The sequence below is a fragment of the Triplophysa rosa genome, linkage group LG13 (assembly GCF_024868665.1).
Source record: "Triplophysa rosa linkage group LG13, Trosa_1v2, whole genome shotgun sequence".
Classification (NCBI taxonomy): domain Eukaryota; kingdom Metazoa; phylum Chordata; class Actinopteri; order Cypriniformes; family Nemacheilidae; genus Triplophysa; species Triplophysa rosa.
The window spans coordinates 13,706,972-13,730,903 of record NC_079902.1 but is presented as its reverse complement, the minus strand read 5'-3'; the positions used below and the strand labels follow the sequence as shown (position 1 = coordinate 13,730,903).

The window sequence follows — 23,932 nt, the reverse complement described above, 5'->3', positions numbered from 1 at the left end:
ATAACAAATTTAGCATCGATTCAACATTAGTCATATTTTCTATGTGGGAAATGAACTATTCATGTACAAATAATTAAAATATATGAAAATTTATCCGTGTCAACTACTATGTATATGTTTGATAATTAAACCCTTGTGCTTCATCTTAGTTCTGCCTTACAGAACTGTTTATTTCGTCTATTTTGTCTGCTCTGTAGGAAAAATAAACAGTTTTAGGAGCTGCCATAAATCTCTTTTCTTTAAGAGATAAAATGAAATATTCTGCTCTATAATATACATACAATAACACATTTTATTTAAACGAAATTAAAATCATTTAATGGTGAATTATTACATCATAAAAACAAAGTTTCCTTGTTGCGCAAAGATCTGTCACCAGATCGTAAAAAAGACCAGAAAAATTATAGACTGAGGGTATAGTTAAAATAATTATATATATATTACTATAAATGTGTGTATGTGTTGATTAGAGAGGTCTACACTCCAAATCCAGTACCACATGACTGATATGAGGTGCGTATGTTTTAACATGTTCTATATGCCTGATGTCTGTCGTCCATTTGTCCCCAGTGATAACTAACAAAAGTGTACAGATGCGGCTGCCAGTCTCTCTAGCCCAGGCTGTCCACACTTCCATATCTCTCTGGCTCTTCAGAGGTGATTGCTCAACATCTATAGCAGATGAATGTTCAGGTGTTTCATGGTGCAAGGGTGTTGTGACGTTTTGGTGGATATGCAGTATTCCTCCAGTGCGTCTCTTTAGCAGACGGCATGCCACGGGCCAACCTTCCTCCGAACTCGGAATAAGGCCCAAACTCACACGATCAGCAAGATCACTTAGAGGAAGCTAAAAACGATGTGCAATGGGTAAATTATTTAAACAGATTTATAGTACTGCATTTATTTCAGTTGTACATTTGGACATTTTTACACTGTATGTTGTGTATGGTATCATTCTCGTGCCTTTTTTGTGTTAAAAAACAGACATTGCTTTATTAGTTACTATGGTAACTTTTATGTGGTATAAATTCACACAATGGACATTTTTTATATAAAATAACATTTTAAAAGTAAACAATGAAACTAAACAAATGTTTCTTTTGTTTTTTTAATGCACACACTATAATCTTCACCTGTCTGTTGTCTCCCTGATGGACAGTGCAGCGGTCTGACACACCATTGATCTGCAAGTTTCTGTGAAGAGCCTTTATTGCATCTGGATTCCATTCACAAGCATGCACATGTGAAGCATTGGCATGTACCAGATATGGAAGAGTGAAGTAGCCAATCCCTGAACAGTAGAGCAAAGATGGTGCATTTAAATGTTCAACTAAAAACAAAAAAAATCTTAAATGGTAAATACACAGCATTCCTTTTACCCGCATATAGGTCAACCACAGTCTCTCCATTGCAGTCCAAAGAGGCTATTCTGAGCTTCTCTGTAATATTCCCAGAAGAGAACATGCACTTGGTGATATCAAACTCATACCTGAAATTTCAGGCAGACAAATAAGTCGAATTTCATATTTTAAAAACACTTTTGACATAAAATGACATCCTATGAGTTACCTGATGTGGTTATCAATGTGTGTTACATAGCTGCTGTCTCCTAAAAGCACTGTCACTATGGGTGTGCGGTACCCATCCTGGGAAATCTTTTTAATTTGTGCTAGACGTTTCACTCCCAGGATCTGGGCAACCATGGTCCAGAATTCAGGACCTAAAATAAATCACAAGTGAGTACATATTTAAAAAACATGTTTTATGTATGCAATGCTTCCTGTTACAAAAGATATTTGCACCAATAACTATAATATTACAATATTTGAAATAAATAGAGAAACCAGAAAACAACATTTTAAAGTTTAAACTCACCAATTTCTCTCCATATTGTATTGGAGAAGCAACTGTCGCCAAAGAGGACCATATCTCCATGGCACTGCCATCGACTAGGGATATCTCTCTCAAGATCAACACTCCATGTCTCCCCTTTGGAAACTAACAAGGACTTTGCAGTCTCTATCAGCCTCTCATTGAAAGACTTAACCTTTCCCTTCTTTGATAGTGGGGGAGCCTTATAAAATCAAAAAGACACTTTGATGTTTTTGATTATCTATTAACAATTTCTTACCTGCTCAATGGTAACAAAAATATATGCATACCTGTATATCAACAATTTCACAAAAGCTGTCCTCCTGTGCTACATATCCCTTTAGTGCCACCAGATCGAGGCGTGGCAGAACTGATGCCACCACTGGAAAGGTTACAGTTCCGTCTGAGTGTTTTTGAGTACAGTATCTAAGCTCCAGAACACCTTGTGACTGCAGGTATTTCCTGGTAAACAGTTCGATTAATACCAAATATTATGACCATATTATTGTTGTTGTTGTTAATATTATAAAACACACAAATACAAACTAACTTAGTTTTAACTCACTTGTACAGTTGTGCATGGCGCTGCGGCACTTTCAAACACGGAATTACAACCATTCTCTGCAAGAGGTGTGAGAAAGCATATCAAAATATTTCCTTGATCTAACCAAACATTCACCTTGCATCAAAAACTGTCAGACAAGCATCAATGTTTTACGAAACACACTCGCCTTCGAATGAGATCGTTCCTTGGCGGTTGCTTGCTTCTAGTCGGAATTCTTTAGTGTTGTACACGTTTGCAAGCAGTAGTTAGGGCACTGTAAAAATAAAAAAAATGAGTTGGGGTTTTATTAATTAAGTGCATATCCATATGGTTTTACTGCGTTTTAATAATAATAATTACATAATAATAACAACAACAACAACAATAAAATATAATAAACAATGAAACACCCTCTGATTACTTCCATGAATCGATAGATGGCAGCATACTTCAACTTGTACCGCGAAAAACGTGTGCATGTTGCCGAAGGAATTTTGTCTGTCCAATCACAGCACACATAGCACGCTGTAAACAGTGTTGAAACTGCACAAGGTAAGGATGAGAAGTGTAGTTTTTTAGTTTAGTGACTAATACACATTGTTCTGCTGCATACATGAAAGTTTAAATGTCATGCTAACTTTGTATGTATAAAAGTTACATGAATTCATTCAAATCACAGTTTTAGCAGATACGACTTTTAAACACTTTACCCACTGTTTTACTAGATGTCTGCAAACAGCTGTGTTACATCTTTTCGGCTTGACTCCATCAAACAAGCCGACAAACCTCAGGTTCACCTGTTTCCTTGTGAAATAGAGCATGACGGACCTGCTGAAGTCTCCGCATTTTTCACTCCTACTTTGAAGGAACGCAAACACGGTTAGCCTTTTACCACTACAGTGTTTAAAACATAATATGTTTTGACATCTTGCCAGATTAAGACATTGGATATTATGTTCTGCAGAAGTGTCCGTGTCATTCAGAGGTCGGGGGATGAAGGGACAAGAACTAAACTGCCCACAAGGATACACAGGACTGGTGCTGAAGGAGGTTCAGAAGCCCGCATCAGATCAAGAGGTGCACTGTCCTTTACTTTTTCATTTACTGAGAACTTACAGTCATCAAAATAATATTTAAGTGATCGTTATAAATGTGTATTTTGCTTACATTTTATTTTAGGACAGAATAGTCAAGGTGTCTTCAGTGTTCCATAATTTCACATACTGGAATTTGGAGACACCACCAACATCTGATGATGGAGTTGTGATGGCAATGGAATGGCCTATGCTAGCAGAGGCAGTGAGTAACACTTCATAACATGCTATTTGAAAAGTAACTGGTGTTAAAGTGATGTAAATCACTTGCAATATTAATCTACTAATATACTGTATATGTCTTTTTGTAGATACATGGACCAGTTGACAAGTGACGGTCTTTGTTTTATTAGGAAGACACCCACCTACTTTTCAAGTACAGTGTTACAAATAATAAATGTGAAATGTTGTCCGTTTTTTGCAAGACAGAACCACACACACACACTGACCTACTAGCTTATGGTATTGACAAACATTTTAACTTAACAGATGTTGGAGTAAGAATGTCACAATTTAATAAGATTGTAATATGATAATCAAACTATTAAAATGTCTTGTTTTATTATTTTCCCAGGTGATGACTTTTACTTTTGCATATTTGGCTGATACTTATAAGTTATTGATAAAATTGTATTTAGCTCCCCATTTTACAGGAAAATAAAGAACAATGATACTTAAGGCTATTTTAATTCAATAAATATCTAAACTTTTTACCGTGTCAGAAACAAAATGCACAAAACACATACACAGCAAAACTCTTTATAATAATGATACAATCTGCTGCCATGGACCTTGATGCTTTATTGGTATCACAGCTACAGTACTTTATAAGAGACACAAATAACAAATAGAACAATAAAGAAACTGTACAATTCAACAGAACACCACTATAAAAAGTTATTTGATATACAGTGCCTTGAAAAAGTATTCATCCCCTTCATTTTATTCACATTTTGTTATGCTGCTGCCTTATCTTAAACTAATTTAAATTATAATTTCTTTACAGTAACCTACACTCCATGCACAATAATGACAAAACAAAAACAGATTTGTGAAAGCTTTGCAAATGTGTTAAAACTAAAATAAGTACATTGCATAAGTATTCATGCTCTTTTCTGGGACACTTGAAATTTAGCTCAGAAGCATTTAGATTTGCTGTTTGCTGTGCAGAGTGGAGTTAACCTGTGGCAAATTCAATTGAATAAGTATGATTTGCAGAGGCACATACCTCTCAATAAAAGGTGCAACAGCTGAAAATGCATATCAAAGTAAAAACCAAGACATGAGGTCAAAAGAACTGCCAGTAGAGCTCTGAGACAGGATTGTATCAAGGCACAGATCTGGGGAAGACTTCTGAAAAAAATCTGCTGTATTGAAGGTTCACAGAAGCATGTAGCCTCCATTAGTCCTTAATGAAAGAGGTTTGGAACCACCAGATCTCTTACTTGAGCTGACCTCCTGTCCAAACTGAGCCATCGATGGAGAAGGGTCTTGGTTAAAGGGGTGACCAAGAAGCTGATGATCACTCTGGTTGAGCTCCATGATCATATATGGAGATGGGAGAAAGTTACAGAACGACAAACATCACTGCAACACTCCACCAATCTGGGCTTTATTGCAGAGTGGCCAGACTTGAGCCTTTCCTCAGTGAATACACACTTGAAATATGCATATACGTACTTCAACGAATCTTTCAAACTGTCAGAAACAGGATTCTCTGGTCTGATGAATCTCAGTTTTGTGCATCATGTACAGGTGTTGAGCAGTGCCTGGTTTTCTCCAGACAATACCATCTCAATAGTAAAGTGTGTTGGAAACAGCATCATGATGTGGGGGTGTTTTTCAGCTGCAGGGACTGGGGCATTTTCTCAACGTCACAAAATACAGAGATAATGATCATGAAAAACCTAGCCCAGAACATTCAGAACCTCGGACAGGGCAGAAGGTTCATTCTCCAACATGACAATGATCCTAAGCACACAGCTAAAACAATGCAAGAGTGGCTTATGGACAACTCTCTCTATGTCCTTGAGTGGCCCAGCTAGTGCTTGAACCCAACTGAACACCTCTGTAGAAACCTGAAAATGTCTGTCTACTGATGATCTCCATCCAACCTGACAGAGTTTGGTAGGATCTGAGGAGAAGAATGGCAGAAAATTGGCAAAAGCTTGTCACATCATACCCAAAAAGATTTGAGTCTGTAACGGTGCTTTAACCATCTTCTGAGTTAAGGATATGAATATTTATGCAATGTACTTATTTTAGTTTTTTACTTTTCATAAATTTGCAAAGCTGCCACAAATCTGTTTTTTGTTTTGTCATTATTGTGCATGGAGTGTAAATTGTTTTTAAAGTAGTTTAAGATAAGGCAGCATAACAAAATGTGAATAAAATGAAGGGGGATGAATACTTTTTAAAGGCACTGCAAGTTTGTGTGCTGGAACCACTCTTAAAAATGTCATATTTACTTACACACTTATATTTCCATTCTTAGGGAAACATTCAGATCAAAGAAAACAAAAGATATAAAAAAGGACACTTATAAATTAGAAAATAAAATGTGATTGTCCACATTTAATAAGTCCCAACTATGCGTAATCAGAACACTAATGCTAAAAATATCCATTGGTTATTAAAAGCACCATGGGTCTATGTCTGGGGAGCATGAGGAGGGGGCGGCGACAGAGGAGGATCAGACTCAACTCTGGTGCGTTTTACTGGCAGGCCCTGATCATGTGCCTTTCTGATGTGTCTGTACAAATCTCCAGACTGTGTGTAACTACGATAACAGTAGCTGCACTCATAAGGGCGCTCTCTAGTATGTACAATGGCATGTCTTCGCAGGGTGTACGCACAGGAAAACGTCTTTCCACACGTGTTACAAGTAGGTACATCCTCTACGTAGTTCCCTAGAGAGTCCTGAAATTCCTCAAGAAACATGACATGCTGCTCAGACTGTGAATTGGCTGGAAAAAGGGATGATGGGAAGCCGGAATTATCTGTTGCAGAGGAATTAGGACCTTGTGGTGAAGGAGGTAAAGAGAGGGGTTCTTGATGGGGAAGGTGAATTAAAGTGTGCGCAGGCATGAGTTGCATGGCTGTGAGCTCCTCCACATCGTGGCTGTTGTCATCATAATCATCCCCGTGATCTGAACCTGTATTTCTGTTCTGACTGTTATCAGTGACCATAGTATCGTCCGTTTCATCAGATTCTTCATCAGAAATCACAATGGCCTCCACTTTCACCTTCACATTATCCTCATTTTTCTTGCCTGTTTCAAGTCTATCAACTGCTAATGGATCTTTTGAAGTCTGGGAAAGAAGCTTTTTACCTTTATCACTACTTTTATTAGTGTCCCCCTGCTTTCTTTCAGTTCGGCTCTGAATGTGTTGTGATGGCCCTGGATTTCCAGTACACGGTCCTTTATTCTGAGCTCGATTCGATTTTTCCTGACTGAACATGTTAGACAAAGCGTGATCTTGGGCTGTGGTGGTGTTGTCTACAATGCTCAGCGTCGTTGCAGCGATTACAACAGGTTGAGTCTCTGTACTCGTCTGAATAATTTCTGTCGAACTGCACAGACTTGAAAGTGCAGACTCAAGGCTAGCTGATCTTGCGTGTATTCTTGTTGTGTCAGTCCTAGATGAAGAACTATATGCAGGCAAACTTGAACAAGAATTGCTTATGGGTGGCTGGGAGTCCATTCCTAGCTGGGTACTGTCAGCCATCTCTGAACTTTCCACACCACTATGTGTGAGAAGACTGGCCACCCCTGCTTGTGTCTCCGTCTTGGTATCAGCATAAAATGACATCTGTTGGCTGTACTGAGGACAGTGTGTTACAGAGGATGAAAACGGAGGATTTCCAACGGTTAGCGCTCCATCTCTTCCTAACCTCCTTCCTGTTTCAGCAGCAGGCACATCATCTGAACCATCAAGCCCTCCTCCGGTCTTAGCCAACTCATTTGATCCAACTTCAACCCTTGTGCTGTCTGCTTCCGCCAGTCCACGACCCTGCAGTCTTTTCTTACAAACTCGAACCACATCATTCATATGTAAGAAGCTGGCGGCAGCGAGCACGTCCTCTGGAGGGGGGTGGGCTTCTAGTCTCAGCACTCCCTCGTACATAAAATCGAGAAGCAACCCAAAGGCTTGAGGTGTCACTATATCGCCATTTATAGAGACTGTGTCTCTCTGTGGTCCTCCGTTGACTGTGCTGGTATTACCTATCGACTGATCCGAGTAGAACATGTGGAAGAAAGGGGAAAAAGATGCCAACACAGCCCGATGAGCTACGAAGCGAGTTGAGCCGACCTGCACAGTGGAGTCACAAAGGAAACCTTGCAGACGCTGGGAGTGCAGGGTGGTTAAGAGCTGCTGACTGTGTCCTGGAAACTCCATTTCTACTGACAACCTATGAATTAAATAAAAGCAGAATTATGTTTATTAATGTTCTCTAGTAGGCAGGCTGTACTTTGACTTGTTCAATAATAAATGAAATCAGTTTACACAATATATTACTAAAATTTTACGCAGAATATAGAGGACAAAATGGTTCTGACTCACAGAATTATCAGTCTCCACACCCACTTTAAAGTCAGGTCCAATGCATGTTATGACTGCATTAAAACAGTCCAAAATATCGACTCTCTATCACTTTATCGATCAAACACATCGAGTCAAATAATCGTAGGATTGAAAAACGAATGTAAAGAACGGCTATTCAATGTTCTACACAAATACATTAGTTAAAACTTTTTTGAGAAAGCTGCTTTATTCTTATTATTTGTAAAGAGCGCCTTGTTATGGTTGGATAACTAGACCATACCTTTACCAGAACACCGTATGCCAAACTCTAAAACAAAGAAACGTGTAATTAAAATATGAGCTATATCACCGTTTTAAAAAGTAATATTTGTTTTTCAAGATTAACAGATACGACCAGGAATGTTTTTCTTTAGAACAATACATCACGAACACACACTTCTACGTGTATTGTGTAAAAGTAATGCGAAGGCTCTGCTCTGCCATCTACTGGCGTGGAGGAGAGGCGAGCTATACTTACAATAAATTACATTAGCTAACGCCTACACCTACACCTACCCCAACCCTAAACCTAACCTTACAATAATACAAAAATATTAATCAACTGTTTTCATCGTGACAAAAATTATGCGGTATTGAAGTGCGCATGCCCAGTGGAGGTAGCTGTATCCCTTCTAGTCAAACCCCAAGCAAGGCAACAACGTAAGCAACTTTTCTTTATCGCCTTGATAAAAACTACACATCCCACATTATTTAAATAACTCTACCAACACAAAAAAATTAAGAATAAATAAAATGATGATTATACCTTTGTAAACTTAAATCCACAAAATATAGCTACATTCAACGTTATATGTAAGAATTGTGTAATTCATCAATTCATTAAATTGTTACACAAAAAATAACACCGCAAATTATAATAACGAATAAAGGTACTACGGTACAGTAAACAAAGGAAAAAAAATAAAAATCATAAAAGAAGAACAAATACTTCAAAATAAGATACGTATAGTGTGCTTTCATTTAAACAGGGGCAGTGAAGTATCATAAAACGGCCTGCATTCACGTAAAAGCTTTCCTATTTAAAAATGCATGTACATGGACACTTTTATGTGCTCAGTGTGGCTACACAGGAATAAGTTTACCCATGATCCTCTGCGCGGGCCGTGGAGTCTGCGGCTTATTCAAAAATGGAGGAAGATGTGAGAAAGTCAGAAAGTGAGCGTTGTCAGTCAGCTCTCCCACAGACGTCTGACCAGCAAACTACAAGCGAAACCAGCGGTCAAAACCCAGCAGCTGACGAAGATGATATCCAAACTAAACTGGACATCAGTTCGGATAAGTTTGACCCTCTTCTTGCACTGTATTCCCCACAAGTGCCACTGCCATTCCCCAAAATCAAGTGCTTTAACAACATAGCAGAATATGAGAGCTTCATGAAAGGCGGTCGAGGCAGAGCCAAGCCCGAAAATGTGGAGAAACGGCTCAGGAAAGCACAGAAAGGCAAAGTAGACCCGGAGAGGATAGAAAGACTGAAGAAACTTATGGTGAACAACCCGGTGGAGGAGGAGGGAGAAGGAAGCGGAGTGAAGCGAGCTTCGCGACAGCGAAAGACTGTAAAAAATGTGCTCACGAGAATGCCACGTACGTTTACCTGTTTATATACATTTTACAACAGAGAGTACACAGTGCAAAACTGTTCTGGACAAACAGTAGTTTGTTCTGTAAAGTGTAGATAAACCAGTTACTACGCTCTGTCTTTATTTACAGTGCATGGAGGCAGTCCATTAGGAGTACTCAACAGATGTGTCCAGGAGAAAATCAGAGTCAAAGTTCACATACGGACCTTTAAAGGGCTCAGAGGAGTGTGTTCTGGATTTGTGGTGGCATTTGATAAGTTCTGGAACCTGGTAAATATTAAAACATAATTACTGTAATCATTTATTATTAGTTCTGTTAAATCCAATTGTTTGTTTCACATTTTCTCCTGCTGTTTTTGTTGGTGCCAGGCAATGGTAGATGTGGATGAAACATACAGGGACCCTCTGCTGGGAGAGGCACTTTACCATGAGAAAGCACTGACTATCACAAGGGTAACAAATTTCCTTTAAAATAATATTTGAATATTTAATTAACACCAAAATCTCGAATTATATATATTACATTAAAAGTTTGGTCACTATGCGTGACTGTTTAAATGCTCTTACTGGTTTTTCACAGCTCTTTGAAAAGCTAAAAGTGCAAGAGACTGCGGCTCTGGCTGCGGTGGAGAAAAAGGAAGCAGAGATCTCGTCAGGCTCAGATCCCCACAGTAGTTTACCTCAATATTACAAAGATGCAAACGAAAGGCGTACTGACCCTAAACAAACCCAGAAAAGTTCCACAGTCTTGGAAAAAGATCAGTTAGGTAAAAAAACCTCAAAAGTGACGCAACCTGAAATAAAACGTAAGGTGGAGTACGGAAGAGTTCATACACGTCATGTCAATCAACTATTTATACGAGGAGAAAATGTTCTTCTCGTAAACATACAAGAAGACTGAAATATTGGTCGCCATTCTAGTGATCACCTGGAAATGATTTGCTGTGAGGTCTATAAGTGTATCATATTGATATGTATGTGAGCAAGTGGAAAGAATACATTTGAATAAAATGAACTCTGGTTGTTTTTTAGGTTGTCACCCACTTCTTTCTTTAAATGACCACTAGGGGGAAGCAGTACACCAAAGCTTAGTGAGCATACATATGCCACACCATTCAAGCATGCAGGGGAACATTGTGTTTTAAATTATTGCAAATATTCAATTCCCTCTATGCGAAAATGTCATAAATCTTTGTCTTGTTGAAACTCACTTATGGCACTTATCAATACTTAAATTAAAAGACCAACTCTGTTTATGCCTGTCTATGTGAATAAAATGACAGCAGGGTCTCTATAGATTTCTTTAAACACTTTAAATGGGCTTTTAAGGTAGGAAATTGCATGTGGCACTCAATGCTCTTGCCATTTTTGATTACTGCTTGTACTTGCTGCGTGTATTCAGTGTTCACACAATACTAACCTCATGAATTGTCTTTTTTACTTTTTGGTTTTGAGGTTTCTTTGTGATACCACACCCATGCATGATGCAAAGGTCTTGCATTTTGTCACAAATTCATAAAATCACCAGCTGGGGAAATAAAGATGTACAGATGAAAATAAATACACAAGACTACTTTATGTCCGCATCGAAATAGCACACACAGCACAAATTTATGTTAGGGTATATAATCATTTTGTGCAATTTTTTTACAACATAGACACTCTTGTGTGCTTTACCAAGTTTCTTACTAGCCATGTGATGTTTATGCCAATTAAAGTTTTCACTGGGAAGGAATCCAATAAATATGGGTCATACGGCTATAGCGCTTTCATCCTATTAATGGATGCAAAGTTAATGTTTGGAGTGGAGTCCTTGGAGGATCTATAAGAACAGACTATTCTGAACAGATGAGATTGATTAGTGAGATAAAAAGCAAGCTTTACAGTGAAAATGGAAATCAACTCTTTATTGTCATTCATAAAAGATCATAAGTACAATCAAGTCATTGTAAGAAATGGAAAACATTAAACATTCTCAATGGAAGATTTTTTGTTGCTTGCCGTAGATTTGCATAAACATATAGTGTTTCCAATAATATTCCCTAACCCATAACCAACTGAATTGTTGAGATCCTACAGACCTGACTACAAACATATAATCCATACCTTCAAAAGGAAAAAAGGAAGAATTTGGTCATTCTGTGTGTAAAAACCCACAGAACGGGTGAAGGCATCAGGGACAATACAGTGATGGTCCTCTAGATACAGCATCAAACTCACAGTGCTATACCTGCGCAAAATTCACTGGTTACACAGACTATACACTCAGCATGAGCAGACGTGTATAAAATACGAACCCATATCAGGTTCAAATGTATATAAAAATCCTCTTAGTCATCCAAACTCTTCCTTATAACTTAATCATGCAAAAACATAAAAAAAGTGTGCGCATATATATATACGTCACTAGATGTGTATCTATAACAGTACTTTTAGGAAATACTGTTCTTTTCATATTGTCTGATGAAATATTTAGGAAAATAGAGGCAACAGACGGATAGGCACAATGTGTTCTTATGACTTAGACTTTGCACTTTCATAAAGATGCAAAGTAGATCTGATTTCTATTCAAAAAGTATAGACAAACCATTCAAAAAGGCCACAATGGTTTTCATTTGTAATTGTCATTGTATATGTTTCTTCATTTTACTTCAGAAAATGTTTCTTAATAAAAATCAAATACAAAATGGCAAGTGATTAGAGGCTTTACTCCACACAAAAATCCTCACCAGCATAATTTGTTAATAATCTCAATAATTTATTGTCCGTGTGCAAATATATTTACATATTGTAATTTTAAGGCATATAGGGAAGGCATACTATAAACTCATCATTAGGACCTTTCTATAGCATAGGAACCCAAGTACATTCTGGGTTAATTCAATAAGTTGTGTAAGTGGGTTGAAGTCTACAGTCAACCAAAGAAATTCATTATTACATTTCTTCAACCAATCCTACAGTAAGGCTTGTTTTTACTTAAAGCGAAATCCCAACGTCATAGAAGTGTGGGATGTGCATGTGCAATGACCGACATGATTATCAGAACTAACCAACCGCCCTCAACAGGGCTCCTTGGTACAGCTGAACAGAAGAACATAGAAAATAACAAAATCATCCAGTTGTACATCATTACCATTTAAACAAACATTTCCTGCGTGGTTTTATTTGACATCTTCAGGTAGTCTTTGTATTCTAGCTCTTCATTGCTTCTTCAGGGTCGTATCGCAGAAGGATGTGTTTACCTAATACTCTCACCCATTCATTTCCCAAAGTTGGCAAAATCTGCAAAGGCATCTTGCTTAGGTTGTCCCACGGCCCCACTCATCCCCATGACTTGCATTCCTGTGCCCATGTTTCCTGTCATGCCCATGGCAGCTGTAGACATGCCCATGTTCATATTCATTCCCATCATGCCCTGATTGAGTGGCATTCCTCCCATGGCTGGCATGCACATAGCACCACCTGCCATACCAGGCTGCATACCCATGTTCATACCTCCCATCATGGTGTTGGCGGGTGGTCTGACCGTTGTCGGGGTGGCCTGCATGCCCAGGTTCATTCCAGCGAAACCCTGAGTCATCATGTTGACTGGAGTCTGAACTCCTATAGCACAATAATTTATTAATATTTTTTTTTAATGGAAAAAAGGGTTTTGGAATCAGATGAAACTAACAATCACTTGCAAAACATGTTCTAGAAAAATATAACCCATCCTTACCTTGCTGCATCATGCTGAGTGTCGGCTGAGAAGGTTTGGGTGGGTGCATGCCGGGGCCGAGGTAGTCTAGGCTTATGTCTACAATAGAATTGGACCAAGTTGATGGCATAGAGGCTTTGGGACTGGGCTGCTGGCCTACTGGTTGTTGGGGCACCAGTGGGTCACCTATAGTCTGCCGTGGCAGCAAAAATAAAAAAGTCAGTTTCAAGAACAAACCACACGAGATCCGATACATCTGATCAAAAACAGATTAACTTCTGATTCTGTAACAGTGATGCTGTTCTACTGCCGTTCCAGCATGGCAATTAAAATTCTACAATGGAAATAAAGCTTGCCAGACAAATCAGAGGAAGATCGAGCATATTAATACTCCACAACATTACACAGTGGTATTTCAGAGCTATTGGTTTATAAAAGACAGAAATATTGGTTGGGAGGCATTGTCTTCTACTGAAATTATTTCAGCATGTTAAAATGCATCTCAAGTCCCTCTAATTATACCATCGGAGGGCTGCTTTTGTCTTAAGCCAAACAAAACTTGCCATTTTAAAGTAGGTCAGGTTTTTAGCATGCAAATATTATCTTTGTGCAAGGCTTTTGTTTCAATTTAATGGTTTTCTGACTTAAACTTGTTCCTCCTCATTCTGCCACTCTCTGTGATGGGCGTCCCCAGGGAACTGGGGTTGATGTGTAATGTAGAGGGGGTGGGTGGAAAATTGTGCCGATGCTTCGTGTTAACCCTCGCTCGTTTTACTTTCATGTTGCCTGCTCTCTAAACCTTGGCCAGAATTGTCTTTTGTAGTGCAAGTAGCGTCTAGTGTGCAGTTCCAATGAGATGAGCTGCATTAAATACCATACAGATGAGGGACTTAAATCTATCTATATAAAACACATGATATATGTTGCTTGGCTTTATCTTTATATTTATGCATTTGGCAGATGCTTTATTCAAAGCCAATGACAGCACATACACATTATTTACTTTATCAGTATGTGTTCCCTTTATACTGCTAACGCAATGCTCAGCAACAATAACATATTTATTTATTTATTGTGTTTAAAATGTAATGTTGAAGCACTTTAAATATGAAGTGCAGAGAAATTACTTAATAAATTAAGCAAAAAAATATGTATGGTTAAATGACTATAATATTCATGCTATATAGTTTAGCTTATCAAAAACACAAAAAGTCTATAAAGTCAAATCATTGCACTGAGAAACTAACATACTGAAGGCCAAAAAAATAAATGTTCCTCATTTCAATGCAAAGCCCAATCATGTTTAGCTGAAAGAAAAAACAAACTGTGATTTCTAGAAAAATAATTATAATTAATGTTTTGCCTTTAGTCCATATCTTAAGGCCATTTATATGAGATATGCAAGTTGACTAAATAAACTTTGAGATATACACAACAAAGACATGTATGTTTCCTCTTCTGGGAAAATGAATCAAAAATATGACCAAAATCTTAAAGAGCCCAAGGGAAATAATGAAAGCAGCAGACACCTGAGATTTGGACATTGGCAGACCCATGGTCTGAGAGTTGGTCATGGAGAAGTTCATGCTTTGGGATGTGCTGAAGCTAGTGCTCTGAGAGGAGCCCATTAGGTCAAAGAGGTCAGCGGAGGGTGCTGTGGAGACAGGAGTAGGAGCAGGAGCGGCCTGGAGACCTGAGAAAAGATCTATTCCTGAAGGGTTAACAGGCTGAGCTGCAGGCGCGGTTGGCTGGGCAGAAGAAAAGGCGTTCCAATTCCCAAAGTCTCCGTTTCCACTAGATGCCGGGGCTGAGAAAAGACAAAAGTCTCCTATAAAATGCCATAGTGCAAATATACTGTATGAATTCTTTAACAACTTTGCACAAACTGGTCTTATGTCAGGCTTTATCATATAGCATACAAAGTAAAGAATAAAGAGAAATAAAAGAGAGGAAAAGTAAAAAAAACAATCAGGGTTTTGAAGACATGGTGCATAAACATCAAAAGAATCTCAGACTCTCAGTCATTTTAACTCGGTCCCAGAAATGTAGAGAATGACATGTCACAACCAACAAGAGTTGAAATGTGTCTGTGCTCATTAGCTTTTAGCACAGCAACCCACCATATGTCTGCCCTCCCTCTCACTATTTAAAAGCTTTCTGCATGGAGTTTTTTTTATAAACGGCCAGCTGAAGATTGCAAACTCTGGTCCGGCAGAAAATAAGCAGCCTTCTTTAATATTCCCAAAATATTAAAATAAAATGAAACGGCACATATCACCACCCCAAGACTTTGAGGTTGAAATTATATAATTTGTTATTTATACAAAATGTAAAAAAGCCAGATTTTCTTCTGTTGGTTTTGCCACGTTTTAAAGTAAAAAAGAAACAGAGGTTACAGAGGTTACATAAACATACCAGTGGATGATGGAAGACTAGCCGCAGCTGCAGGAGACGAAAAATCGGCAAACCCTCCAATCAGATCAGAGCTTAAATCTAGAAAGAGATTGATTCACAAATTAAAGAAAATAATCTGAATTTAAAACTAAGGAACATCTGTTATTCTCTGTAAGGGACACACACTCTCAGGTCATTCCCGTTCAATTCCAGTAGCCTGTAGCTACAGTTATGTGGAGGAGGACATATGCAGCTGTTTGGATGGTGGAGGAGAGAGCAGGTCAATGTGGAAGAGCAGCTACGCATCTGCTCAGACACCACACACCCACCAGGGACAGTTTTAACATCTGGCCTCGGTGACTAAATGCTCCAGGAGGCAGTAGGAACATAGGAAAGCAGATATGATAAACTTCACTGTCGGGCCCATCTATGCATCAAGCCACAGGGCCCCTAAAAACCACACAGTAAAACTACTGACAGGAGTATCCTAACACTTTATGGTACTTTTAGTAATCTCCTCATCTATTCCCATCAACCTTCGGGATGTTTAGAGAGAAGTGAAATACAAAAAATAAAAGACATGACGCTCTCCTAAAATTGCAGATGTTCTATAGTTACAGGTTGAAATTTGTAGAGACACTCAACCATGATGTGTTACTATTTTTACCTTTGGAGGCTGGCTTAGCAGGTGCAGGATCTGCAGAGAACAAGTCCACCAGACCAGAACTTGGCTGGCTCACTGCCGATGTTGTCTACAACAATAAAGAAAGGAGATGTTGAAACACAGCCAACTGCACAAGAAGATTAATCGATGTATTATCCAAATACTATAGAAAATTAACTATAAAACACATTAATTTAGCATGAAAACAACGGGGTCTCTATAGCTTTGCTACCTGGCTGGGGTTTGCCTGGGTGGAGGGTTTATCGCCAATGTAACGTGCAGCTGCTCCCAGATCTATTGTTTTGGAGGGGACGCCTCCTCTTTTTCGAGTGGCAGTGGTCTCTGTGGCCTGGACGATCTGAACGCTTTTGGTTGTCACGGTCTCTTCATTATCTTTGAATTCTGTTTTTCTCGACTCCCCGTTTCGTGCTCCCCGACCTCTGTCCTCATCTCCCTCACTACACAGAAAAGAACAAGCATATTAAAGTGGTGTAATGAAATGTTTTGTGAAAATTGTGAATTTTTTTATGAAAATGTTTAATGAAACTCATCTAATAAAATTTTTGCTGTCAGGAATTTTTGTCTGTATAATTACTTATACAATTCATTTCTTTTTCAAGAAAAAACCTCACTGTGTTCAAATTTGTATGAGGTGATCTGAAAGGGGAAGATAGAAAGGCCTGGGGGTGCTGACCTGAATCTGTCAGGTGAATCGTCCCTATCTTTTTTGCGGAACATGTTGATGGTGTCATCAATGGTGCTTCCAATCTTATCGCTGATCTCTCCCAGTGTCTCACTGAAAGGGAACGGCCCCTTGCTCTTGTCCCAGTCTTCATCCCATTTAGAGCGAGATTCTTTGAAATCAAACTTATCCTCCGCTGTAGAACAAATACAGAAATAAAATTTAGCTTTTACCATATACACTTTACAATATAAAGACAAGTTTAAAAACTTGGATACAGGACTAAATTGGGTGAACCATTAAAAAAAATAACATTGCAATGCAAAATTTATGACAACTAGGCATATTTTGGGGCCAAATTCTTATTTCTGTAATGCAGTGGGATGTTTTTCTTTCAAGCTTGTTTGTAATTCTCATTATTCTCAATGGCGTTTTTCATCAGATTTTAATTACTGTAAAACATGAAAATGTAGTGGAAGGCAGTGTTTTTTAATTAAAATCAGAATATATGCAGTACAAATTTTATCATGCTGTACAATTAATTTATTACTATTCTTCTTCACAATATTGACAATTAGGAGGAAAATGTGTTTAACTGTCATTGTATCTTACCTAAAATACACTTAATTTTGTTTTGGCTTATTATAATTCGTAATGTTTTCTTATGACTTGGTGAAATATGACCCAGAGATACTGTACCCCTGACAGGTTTAATAAGCCACAGAGAAAATAAGAGAAATTATTTTCAGTTTTTCAGAATTAATTATTTAGTAATAGTTAACAATTTACAAATTTACTATATTAAAGCAACACTATGTAGTTTTAAAATAATGTCTCTAAAATTATTACTCTTATATGCATGAATTCTACTGCCGCTGCTACCTGAGCAGCCTCATAGCGGCTACAACCACACTCTGCAAGTTCTGTGTTCAGGTCGGTACACACAGCCCCGCCCATCCCCTGCCTGCGGAAAAGTGTGACAAGGTTTCTAAACGACATTTCTTCATTCGCTGGTTCCATCAGCTTAGTCAACAAATTCATGTGTATTGCCCTGCCCACGCTTATACAGCGACAGTATTTACGACACTAGTAACAGACAATTGCGATTATCAACCACATGAGGGAACCCCGTGAGCAAATGTTCCATAGTGTTGCTTTAAGATTTAGTGTTAAACATCTGACAATTATAAACAAGCAGAGCCGATCCTTCCTATACGCAGACTACGCAGGTTGCGTAGGGACTTTGCAACACCAGGGGGCCTCTTGAGTACCGAATCAAAAACATTACGTAAACTAGACACTATTTTTATAACTTTCGGATTAAACTTTACAGGAATCATTTAGAAATTTCCATTTTAATATTTAATTTATTTAATTACTTTACTCGTACTCGGACATCGTGTAGTGCGCGGCAGGTGATGACATGCGCGTGATGTGATGATGTGTTTACATATGGCCATGGCTTTAAAACGAAGCTATCCGCCTGTGGCGGGAAAAAACGCCAACAACGTGAAGCAAAAGAACAAGAAGGTGTTTTTGTACTATTTTCAAAGTCTTATTTAGTTTTGCCAAATTATGCAAGTACAGATTTACAAATTCAGTATTTATCCACTGCCATTAAGTTGGTTTGATGTTGAACATTCGATTGTCTGAATTTAGGGACAGTCTCCAAAGTTACATAGGCTACACATTTCTAACTTCAATAGTATTTAAAGGGAATGACTTGCAGTCTTCAGCTGTACAGTTGTACAGCTGTACAGTGTTCATGTGGGTTTCAGCTATAATGCACACCTTTTATATTTTTGATATTTATTACAATAAACTGTCAAATAATATGTAAATATTGCTGTGTTTTTAACAACTGTATGGGTTCACACACACATTTTTTTTTTTTTTAAGCTCAATTGCATTTTTTACAGATATAAAACCAACTGTACAGTGTTCATGTGAGTCTCAGCTATAATGCACACCACTTCAATCCACTGTATTTCGTTTGCCCATGATGATATGTAATTTTTGTGTCATCACATTTAGAGAATTATGCTTAGCTTTCTTGAGTAAACTATATTTATCATGTTTTATTTTTGTTAATTACTCATTTGGTTAGTATAAACACACCGCATTTGCGTGTTAAAGTTTTTTTTGACAGCTAGATGGTTCCAGAGCCACGCGTTACTTAAGATAAAGAATTACTTACATGTGAATCAAAATGTGAATTTAATTTTATACTTACAGTAACTGTCAGTTGAATCTTTTTTGTCTTTAAGTTTTTATTCATAAGTGTGTTAATTGATTTATTATTTTTAATTTCTTTTAGTTTACAGTTATGTTTATCTAAATTAAACTATGACAAGGGCCCCCACAAAGGTTTGCTTAGGGCCCCCAGACGTCTAGGATTGGCACTGTAAACAAGACACCAATTAAATCTAAATCTGCCTTTATAAGTCATTCATTTTAAATCGGTAACATCAAATCTGTCAAGTTGCTGTCAAGTGGCAAGAAAAAAAATCCATATTAAGTAACAGAAAAACCCTACAGTTCAGTCATCTGGAAACGCAAACTCTCCAGGGATAGTGACAGTAAAGTAGAAACCGAGAGCCTCTTTTATATTACACATAACATTTAGTCAGAGACCTTTTAGATCTCTTTAATGAGTGTTTTTGTGTAGTAAAAATGATCTCCTATAACATCACACTGTAAATATGAAAATGTCACCTGTCTGCTGCAGCACATCAAGTTCAAAACAAAAGATGTGTAGCAAGTGTATAAGAGGAAGCTCGAGACTTACAGTATCTGTAACCCGACATGCTGTCAGAAGACACTCCGATGTATTTGTCCCTGTTTTTCTTCGCCTTCTTCCTCTCCTCCCTCAATCTGTCGTCATCCTGGACAAGTTCTATCATCTCCTTCACCTTCTGACGCACATTGATGCCCTGATCCTTCCCATTTTCGTCTGGAACACAAACCACATGAATACATCACTGACCAACTTCTGAGACTCCAAACTCCAGCCGTGTGGAAGCACAAGCGTCACATCTCACCTGTGCGGTGTTCACTCACCTACATAATGATAGCTCTCGATAGAACGCAGGTCATAGAGATGCTCTCTTGCGCTGGTGACCACCCGTTCAGATCCGTTTCTGACCAGGTATGCCAACAGCAATAAAGACTGAGGTGAAAAGGACAGTAAAAATCAAAGCACGTTACACCTGAATTTTGAAGAATAGTAAAAGTCTCTGAATACAATCCATATGTACCTTGTAAACTCTTCTCCAATTCTTCTTGTTGTCTTTCAGCATTCTGGTCCACAGCATGTTCATGACCTCTGGAAACTGCTCGTACATGAACGTGGCTCTGAAATGAAACAAAAAGGAAACCAAATCTTATCGAAGCAGAATTTTCATCTCTAGGAGTTGACAGATACGATGAAGTTCACAGAAAGAATCCTGAGAAGCCGCAAATCAACCATCAAAATCATCTCCACGTACCTGGCAATTTCCCCCATTAACTGTCCAGAAGGCCCCCATGGGTCGTCGTTTGTAGCTTCTCGAACTTTAGACTCAATTTCTGTGTAGTTCATCACAACATTGGTTCTGTTAGAAAAAGATTGAAACACATCCTACATCATTCAAAGCCTTTCAATAATATCAAACATCACAGTTATCAGTCACAACACCATCCTTTAAAGTCCTTAGAACAGTTATTCAAATGATTCCACTAACTGAAATCTCAGACTCCACTTTCGTTCACATACCGAATGAAGGTGATCAGTAAGGCAGGGCACCAAAAGCTATCATTATGTGAAATCAGTTTAACACCAGAGGGACATAACTAGAGCGACAAAGAGAGTGGTTATACAAGCCATGCAAGTGCTCAGGAGGTGGGTGGGGTATGATGAGCTCGCTCTAAATAGAGGGTGGATCAAATGCAAGAGCCCTAGTAAGTCCCCAGTGTTTCCTTCTTTGTTTTACAAAATATCTGCCCATGATATTATCTTAAAATATGTTTTGTCATTTAAAAGTGAGATGGGAGCTTTGTTAATTGTAGGGTAAACTTGTTAAGCAAGCTAAAATAAGCTTAGTAATTGCAAACCACACACATTCACAAGCCCTCTACATCTTAATTCGTCGTCATATAATGTTGTATTTGATAATTGGTTACAGGCAAACGTATGCAAAATGCAATCACTTCCTTTTTTAAATGATCTGGAATGAACGCTCATACTCTACTCCAATGACACGGCATGAGCTGGACTGATGGTTTATTTTTTGTCCCCAAAATGTATAGCTGTAATTCTTTACAACTGAAAGGGATAGTTCACACAATATAATGAAAATTCTTTCATCATTTAATCCCCTCATGTCATTCCAAACCTTTATGACTATCTTCTGCAGAACACAAAACAAAATATTTTGGAGAATGTTTGTAACCAAACTACCTGGGATCCTAGGACTTCCTTTGAACGGATTGTGTTTAATACAAAATATCTTTTGTGTTCCACATATGAAAGAGTCATTAACTGTACATGTTTAAAATGACAGGAGGGAGAATAAATGATGTTTTTTTATTTGATGTTTGTTGCAACTAAATACTGACTTCCTGTGATATCAGAGGTCTGTTTTACTTCACTTTGGAACAGTCTGTTTTTTTCACTTTACCAGCATGAAGCTAAATTCCTTTCCCTTCTTAATCTCACCCCCACTAAGGCCCACATCCAGCTGTTAAAAGGTCAGAGAAACTGATTTTGGACAAACTAAAATAAACTTATTTTCTTTGTTACATTTTTTCAAACTTTATTTGCAAATACAGGAAATGACAATGAAGGTAAAATCGTTACAGTAACTGGAACTGACAAAAAAATTCAATAAAGTTGTGGTGAATGACTCAAAAACTATCAATTTGATCAATTAATGACTATTGACAAGCGTAGAGCAGCACAGTTTCACAGATAGGTAATGCAAAATCCACTCTAAGGTTTGTGCAAATTATTGAACTGAACTCAACATCAATACACTGGGTGCACTGCACGTTTCATATGTCATACACTTTATTCAAATCTCCATCTGTAGTTCTGAACTGCGGATCTGTCAGAAATATCTGTCAGAAATTGACAAAGTGCAGTGTGGGGGTCACCTGGACCAGAACTGAGAACCATTGAAGTAATAGTAGCCCGACTGGTAGAGCATGCTGCTAACAACACCAATGTCATGGTTTCAACTCCCTCAGAACACTCACTAGCGTAATACTGTATATTGAATGCACTGCAAAATATTTATGTAAAAACTTATTCAAGGAACACTTAAATGTTGTCAAGTTGAACATTACAAAACAATTTTAACTTTTTAAGTTAAAATCACAAATGTAGTAACGTAGTAAAAAAACAAGCAAGTCTGTGGTTCTTTAAATGAGTTAACAAATATGGCATGTCTATAAAAAATACACTTCTGAAAATTAAATATAGCAGTTATATGCACTCTGTAACCACAGTTTGTTTAAAAAAAACTTGTCCTTGACTTTGGCTGTTTTCAGATTAAACATAATAGCCAACAAACCTTTAAAGACTAAACAATCCATTTTAAAAACCAGTGCACATAACAATTAGCCGGAAGTGAGTAAGAAACATGTTTCTATCTTAACAGCAACACGGATACCAACAGTTTCCACGAAACTAAATAGGCTTTGATCGATCAACCTTTTTTTATAGTTACAGCATTTATAATAATATTACAAACAGAACGTATTAACTGATAGCCAATTGTATTGCACACAACACAGATAAACAACATGGATCTTTTGTCATAACTGCTAGCTGGTTAGCTTGAACACCCGACATTACCTGTCAAACATTAAATAAATGTATGCCACACTACTACTAAAGTGTGTTCTTATTACATTCGACTAAATAACATAAACCATATATAAATGTTACTGTAGACACGTAATACTTTGTCAGCAAATACTTTAAAGCACTTTTACATACACAGGCACAATGTTTTGACAGCAAACACAAGTTTAGCAACTGTCACTAAATTAGCCACAGTTAATAGGAAGGCAGGGAAGTTTCACGATGTACTTTTCTTTTTGAAACTACTTTACCCGTATTATACAAATATAGAAACCCCTTAAAAGCACCATAACCGACTGAAATGAAAGATTCTACAAAAACTGGCGAAACAAACGATGTTTCATGGGTCAACAAGGCTGTAGTTAGCTAGCGTGCTAGCTCCTGTCTCGAGAGTGTGGTGTGACGTCAGCGACTGCGTACGTGTCTCTTTTTCAACAGGTACGAGACATTACACCGAAATCCCTTAAAAACCGTGTATAATACTCACGCTTTATCAACCAGATCCCTCACTTTCCACATGTTCAACATCTTGGCTCTGTTGTCGTGGCTTTCGTTCGCGAAAACAGGTGTTCCAGCCCTTGAAGTCCGCTGGTCGTGCCAGTCGAGCTGTCACGAAACCCACAGCATTAACTCTGAAGTTACGCCGCTACAGGAGCTTCGGGCCAGACAGGTTTCTACGGAAATGCGCTGTCATCTACGGAAATTTCGTAGGCTGCTTCAGCAGAACACCACCACATCCTTTGATAAGGATGTGACAAAAGGCAGATTAAAGAACCCCTTAATTTACAAGTAAGTGAGAATAAATCTAACATATGGGTGTGTTTAAAATATAAGGTTATTTCTGGTAAATTGGGACAGTGTGAATTACATTTCTCACTTGAATTACATTCCTACATTTATCCTCAAAACTATTTTTTAGCATAAAATAATGAATAAAATTAAGAAACATATGCAG

The 23,932-nt window shown here is 38.0% G+C and overlaps 5 protein-coding genes across 6 annotated transcripts; 2 read left to right on the top strand and 3 right to left on the bottom strand.

Annotated features, from left to right (window-relative positions):
* Window positions 1-326: 326 nt before the first annotated feature.
* trmt12 (tRNA methyltransferase 12 homolog) lies at window positions 327-2,633 on the bottom strand. Its single transcript, XM_057349417.1, has 8 exons — window positions 2,604-2,633; window positions 2,438-2,493; window positions 2,163-2,334; window positions 1,876-2,074; window positions 1,570-1,720; window positions 1,380-1,489; window positions 1,134-1,291; window positions 327-847 (listed from the first exon to the last, which is right to left on the bottom strand). The coding sequence occupies exons 2-8, from the start codon at window positions 2,488-2,490 to the stop codon at window positions 467-469; spliced, it is 1,224 nt and encodes a 407-aa protein (XP_057205400.1). The 5' UTR covers window positions 2,491-2,493; window positions 2,604-2,633; the 3' UTR covers window positions 327-466.
* Window positions 2,634-2,876: 243 nt separating this feature from the next.
* Window positions 2,877-4,083, top strand: rnaseh2c (ribonuclease H2, subunit C). Its single transcript, XM_057349418.1, has 5 exons — window positions 2,877-2,968; window positions 3,142-3,295; window positions 3,381-3,493; window positions 3,596-3,715; window positions 3,822-4,083. Exons 2-5 carry the CDS (start codon window positions 3,142-3,144, stop codon window positions 3,843-3,845), a joined length of 411 nt encoding a protein of 136 aa, XP_057205401.1. The 5' UTR covers window positions 2,877-2,968; the 3' UTR covers window positions 3,846-4,083.
* Window positions 4,084-4,291: 208 nt separating this feature from the next.
* zbtb3 (zinc finger and BTB domain containing 3) lies at window positions 4,292-8,499 on the bottom strand. 2 transcript variants are annotated; one of them, XM_057349414.1, is made up of 2 exons: window positions 8,077-8,499; window positions 4,292-7,924 (listed from the first exon to the last, which is right to left on the bottom strand). In XM_057349414.1, exon 2 carries the CDS (start codon window positions 7,909-7,911, stop codon window positions 6,160-6,162), a length of 1,752 nt encoding a protein of 583 aa, XP_057205397.1. In that variant the 5' UTR covers window positions 7,912-7,924; window positions 8,077-8,499; the 3' UTR covers window positions 4,292-6,159. The 2 variants fall into 2 exon arrangements, with proteins under 2 accessions (XP_057205397.1, XP_057205398.1); XM_057349415.1 differs by having other exon boundaries at window positions 8,339-8,499.
* Window positions 8,500-9,107: 608 nt separating this feature from the next.
* On the top strand, window positions 9,108-11,215 carry lsm11 (LSM11, U7 small nuclear RNA associated). The gene is made up of 4 exons (XM_057349896.1): window positions 9,108-9,699; window positions 9,826-9,965; window positions 10,065-10,148; window positions 10,276-11,215. The coding sequence occupies exons 1-4, from the start codon at window positions 9,246-9,248 to the stop codon at window positions 10,594-10,596; spliced, it is 999 nt and encodes a 332-aa protein (XP_057205879.1). The 5' UTR covers window positions 9,108-9,245; the 3' UTR covers window positions 10,597-11,215.
* A 372-nt stretch (window positions 11,216-11,587) lies between these two features.
* clint1a (clathrin interactor 1a) lies at window positions 11,588-23,650 on the bottom strand. Its single transcript, XM_057350044.1, has 12 exons — window positions 23,465-23,650; window positions 20,621-20,725; window positions 20,390-20,486; window positions 20,193-20,301; window positions 19,921-20,085; window positions 17,145-17,328; window positions 16,683-16,908; window positions 16,454-16,538; window positions 15,808-15,885; window positions 14,922-15,199; window positions 13,414-13,585; window positions 11,588-13,298 (listed from the first exon to the last, which is right to left on the bottom strand). Exons 1-12 carry the CDS (start codon window positions 23,503-23,505, stop codon window positions 12,955-12,957), a joined length of 1,884 nt encoding a protein of 627 aa, XP_057206027.1. The 5' UTR covers window positions 23,506-23,650; the 3' UTR covers window positions 11,588-12,954.
* Window positions 23,651-23,932: the final 282 nt, after the last annotated feature.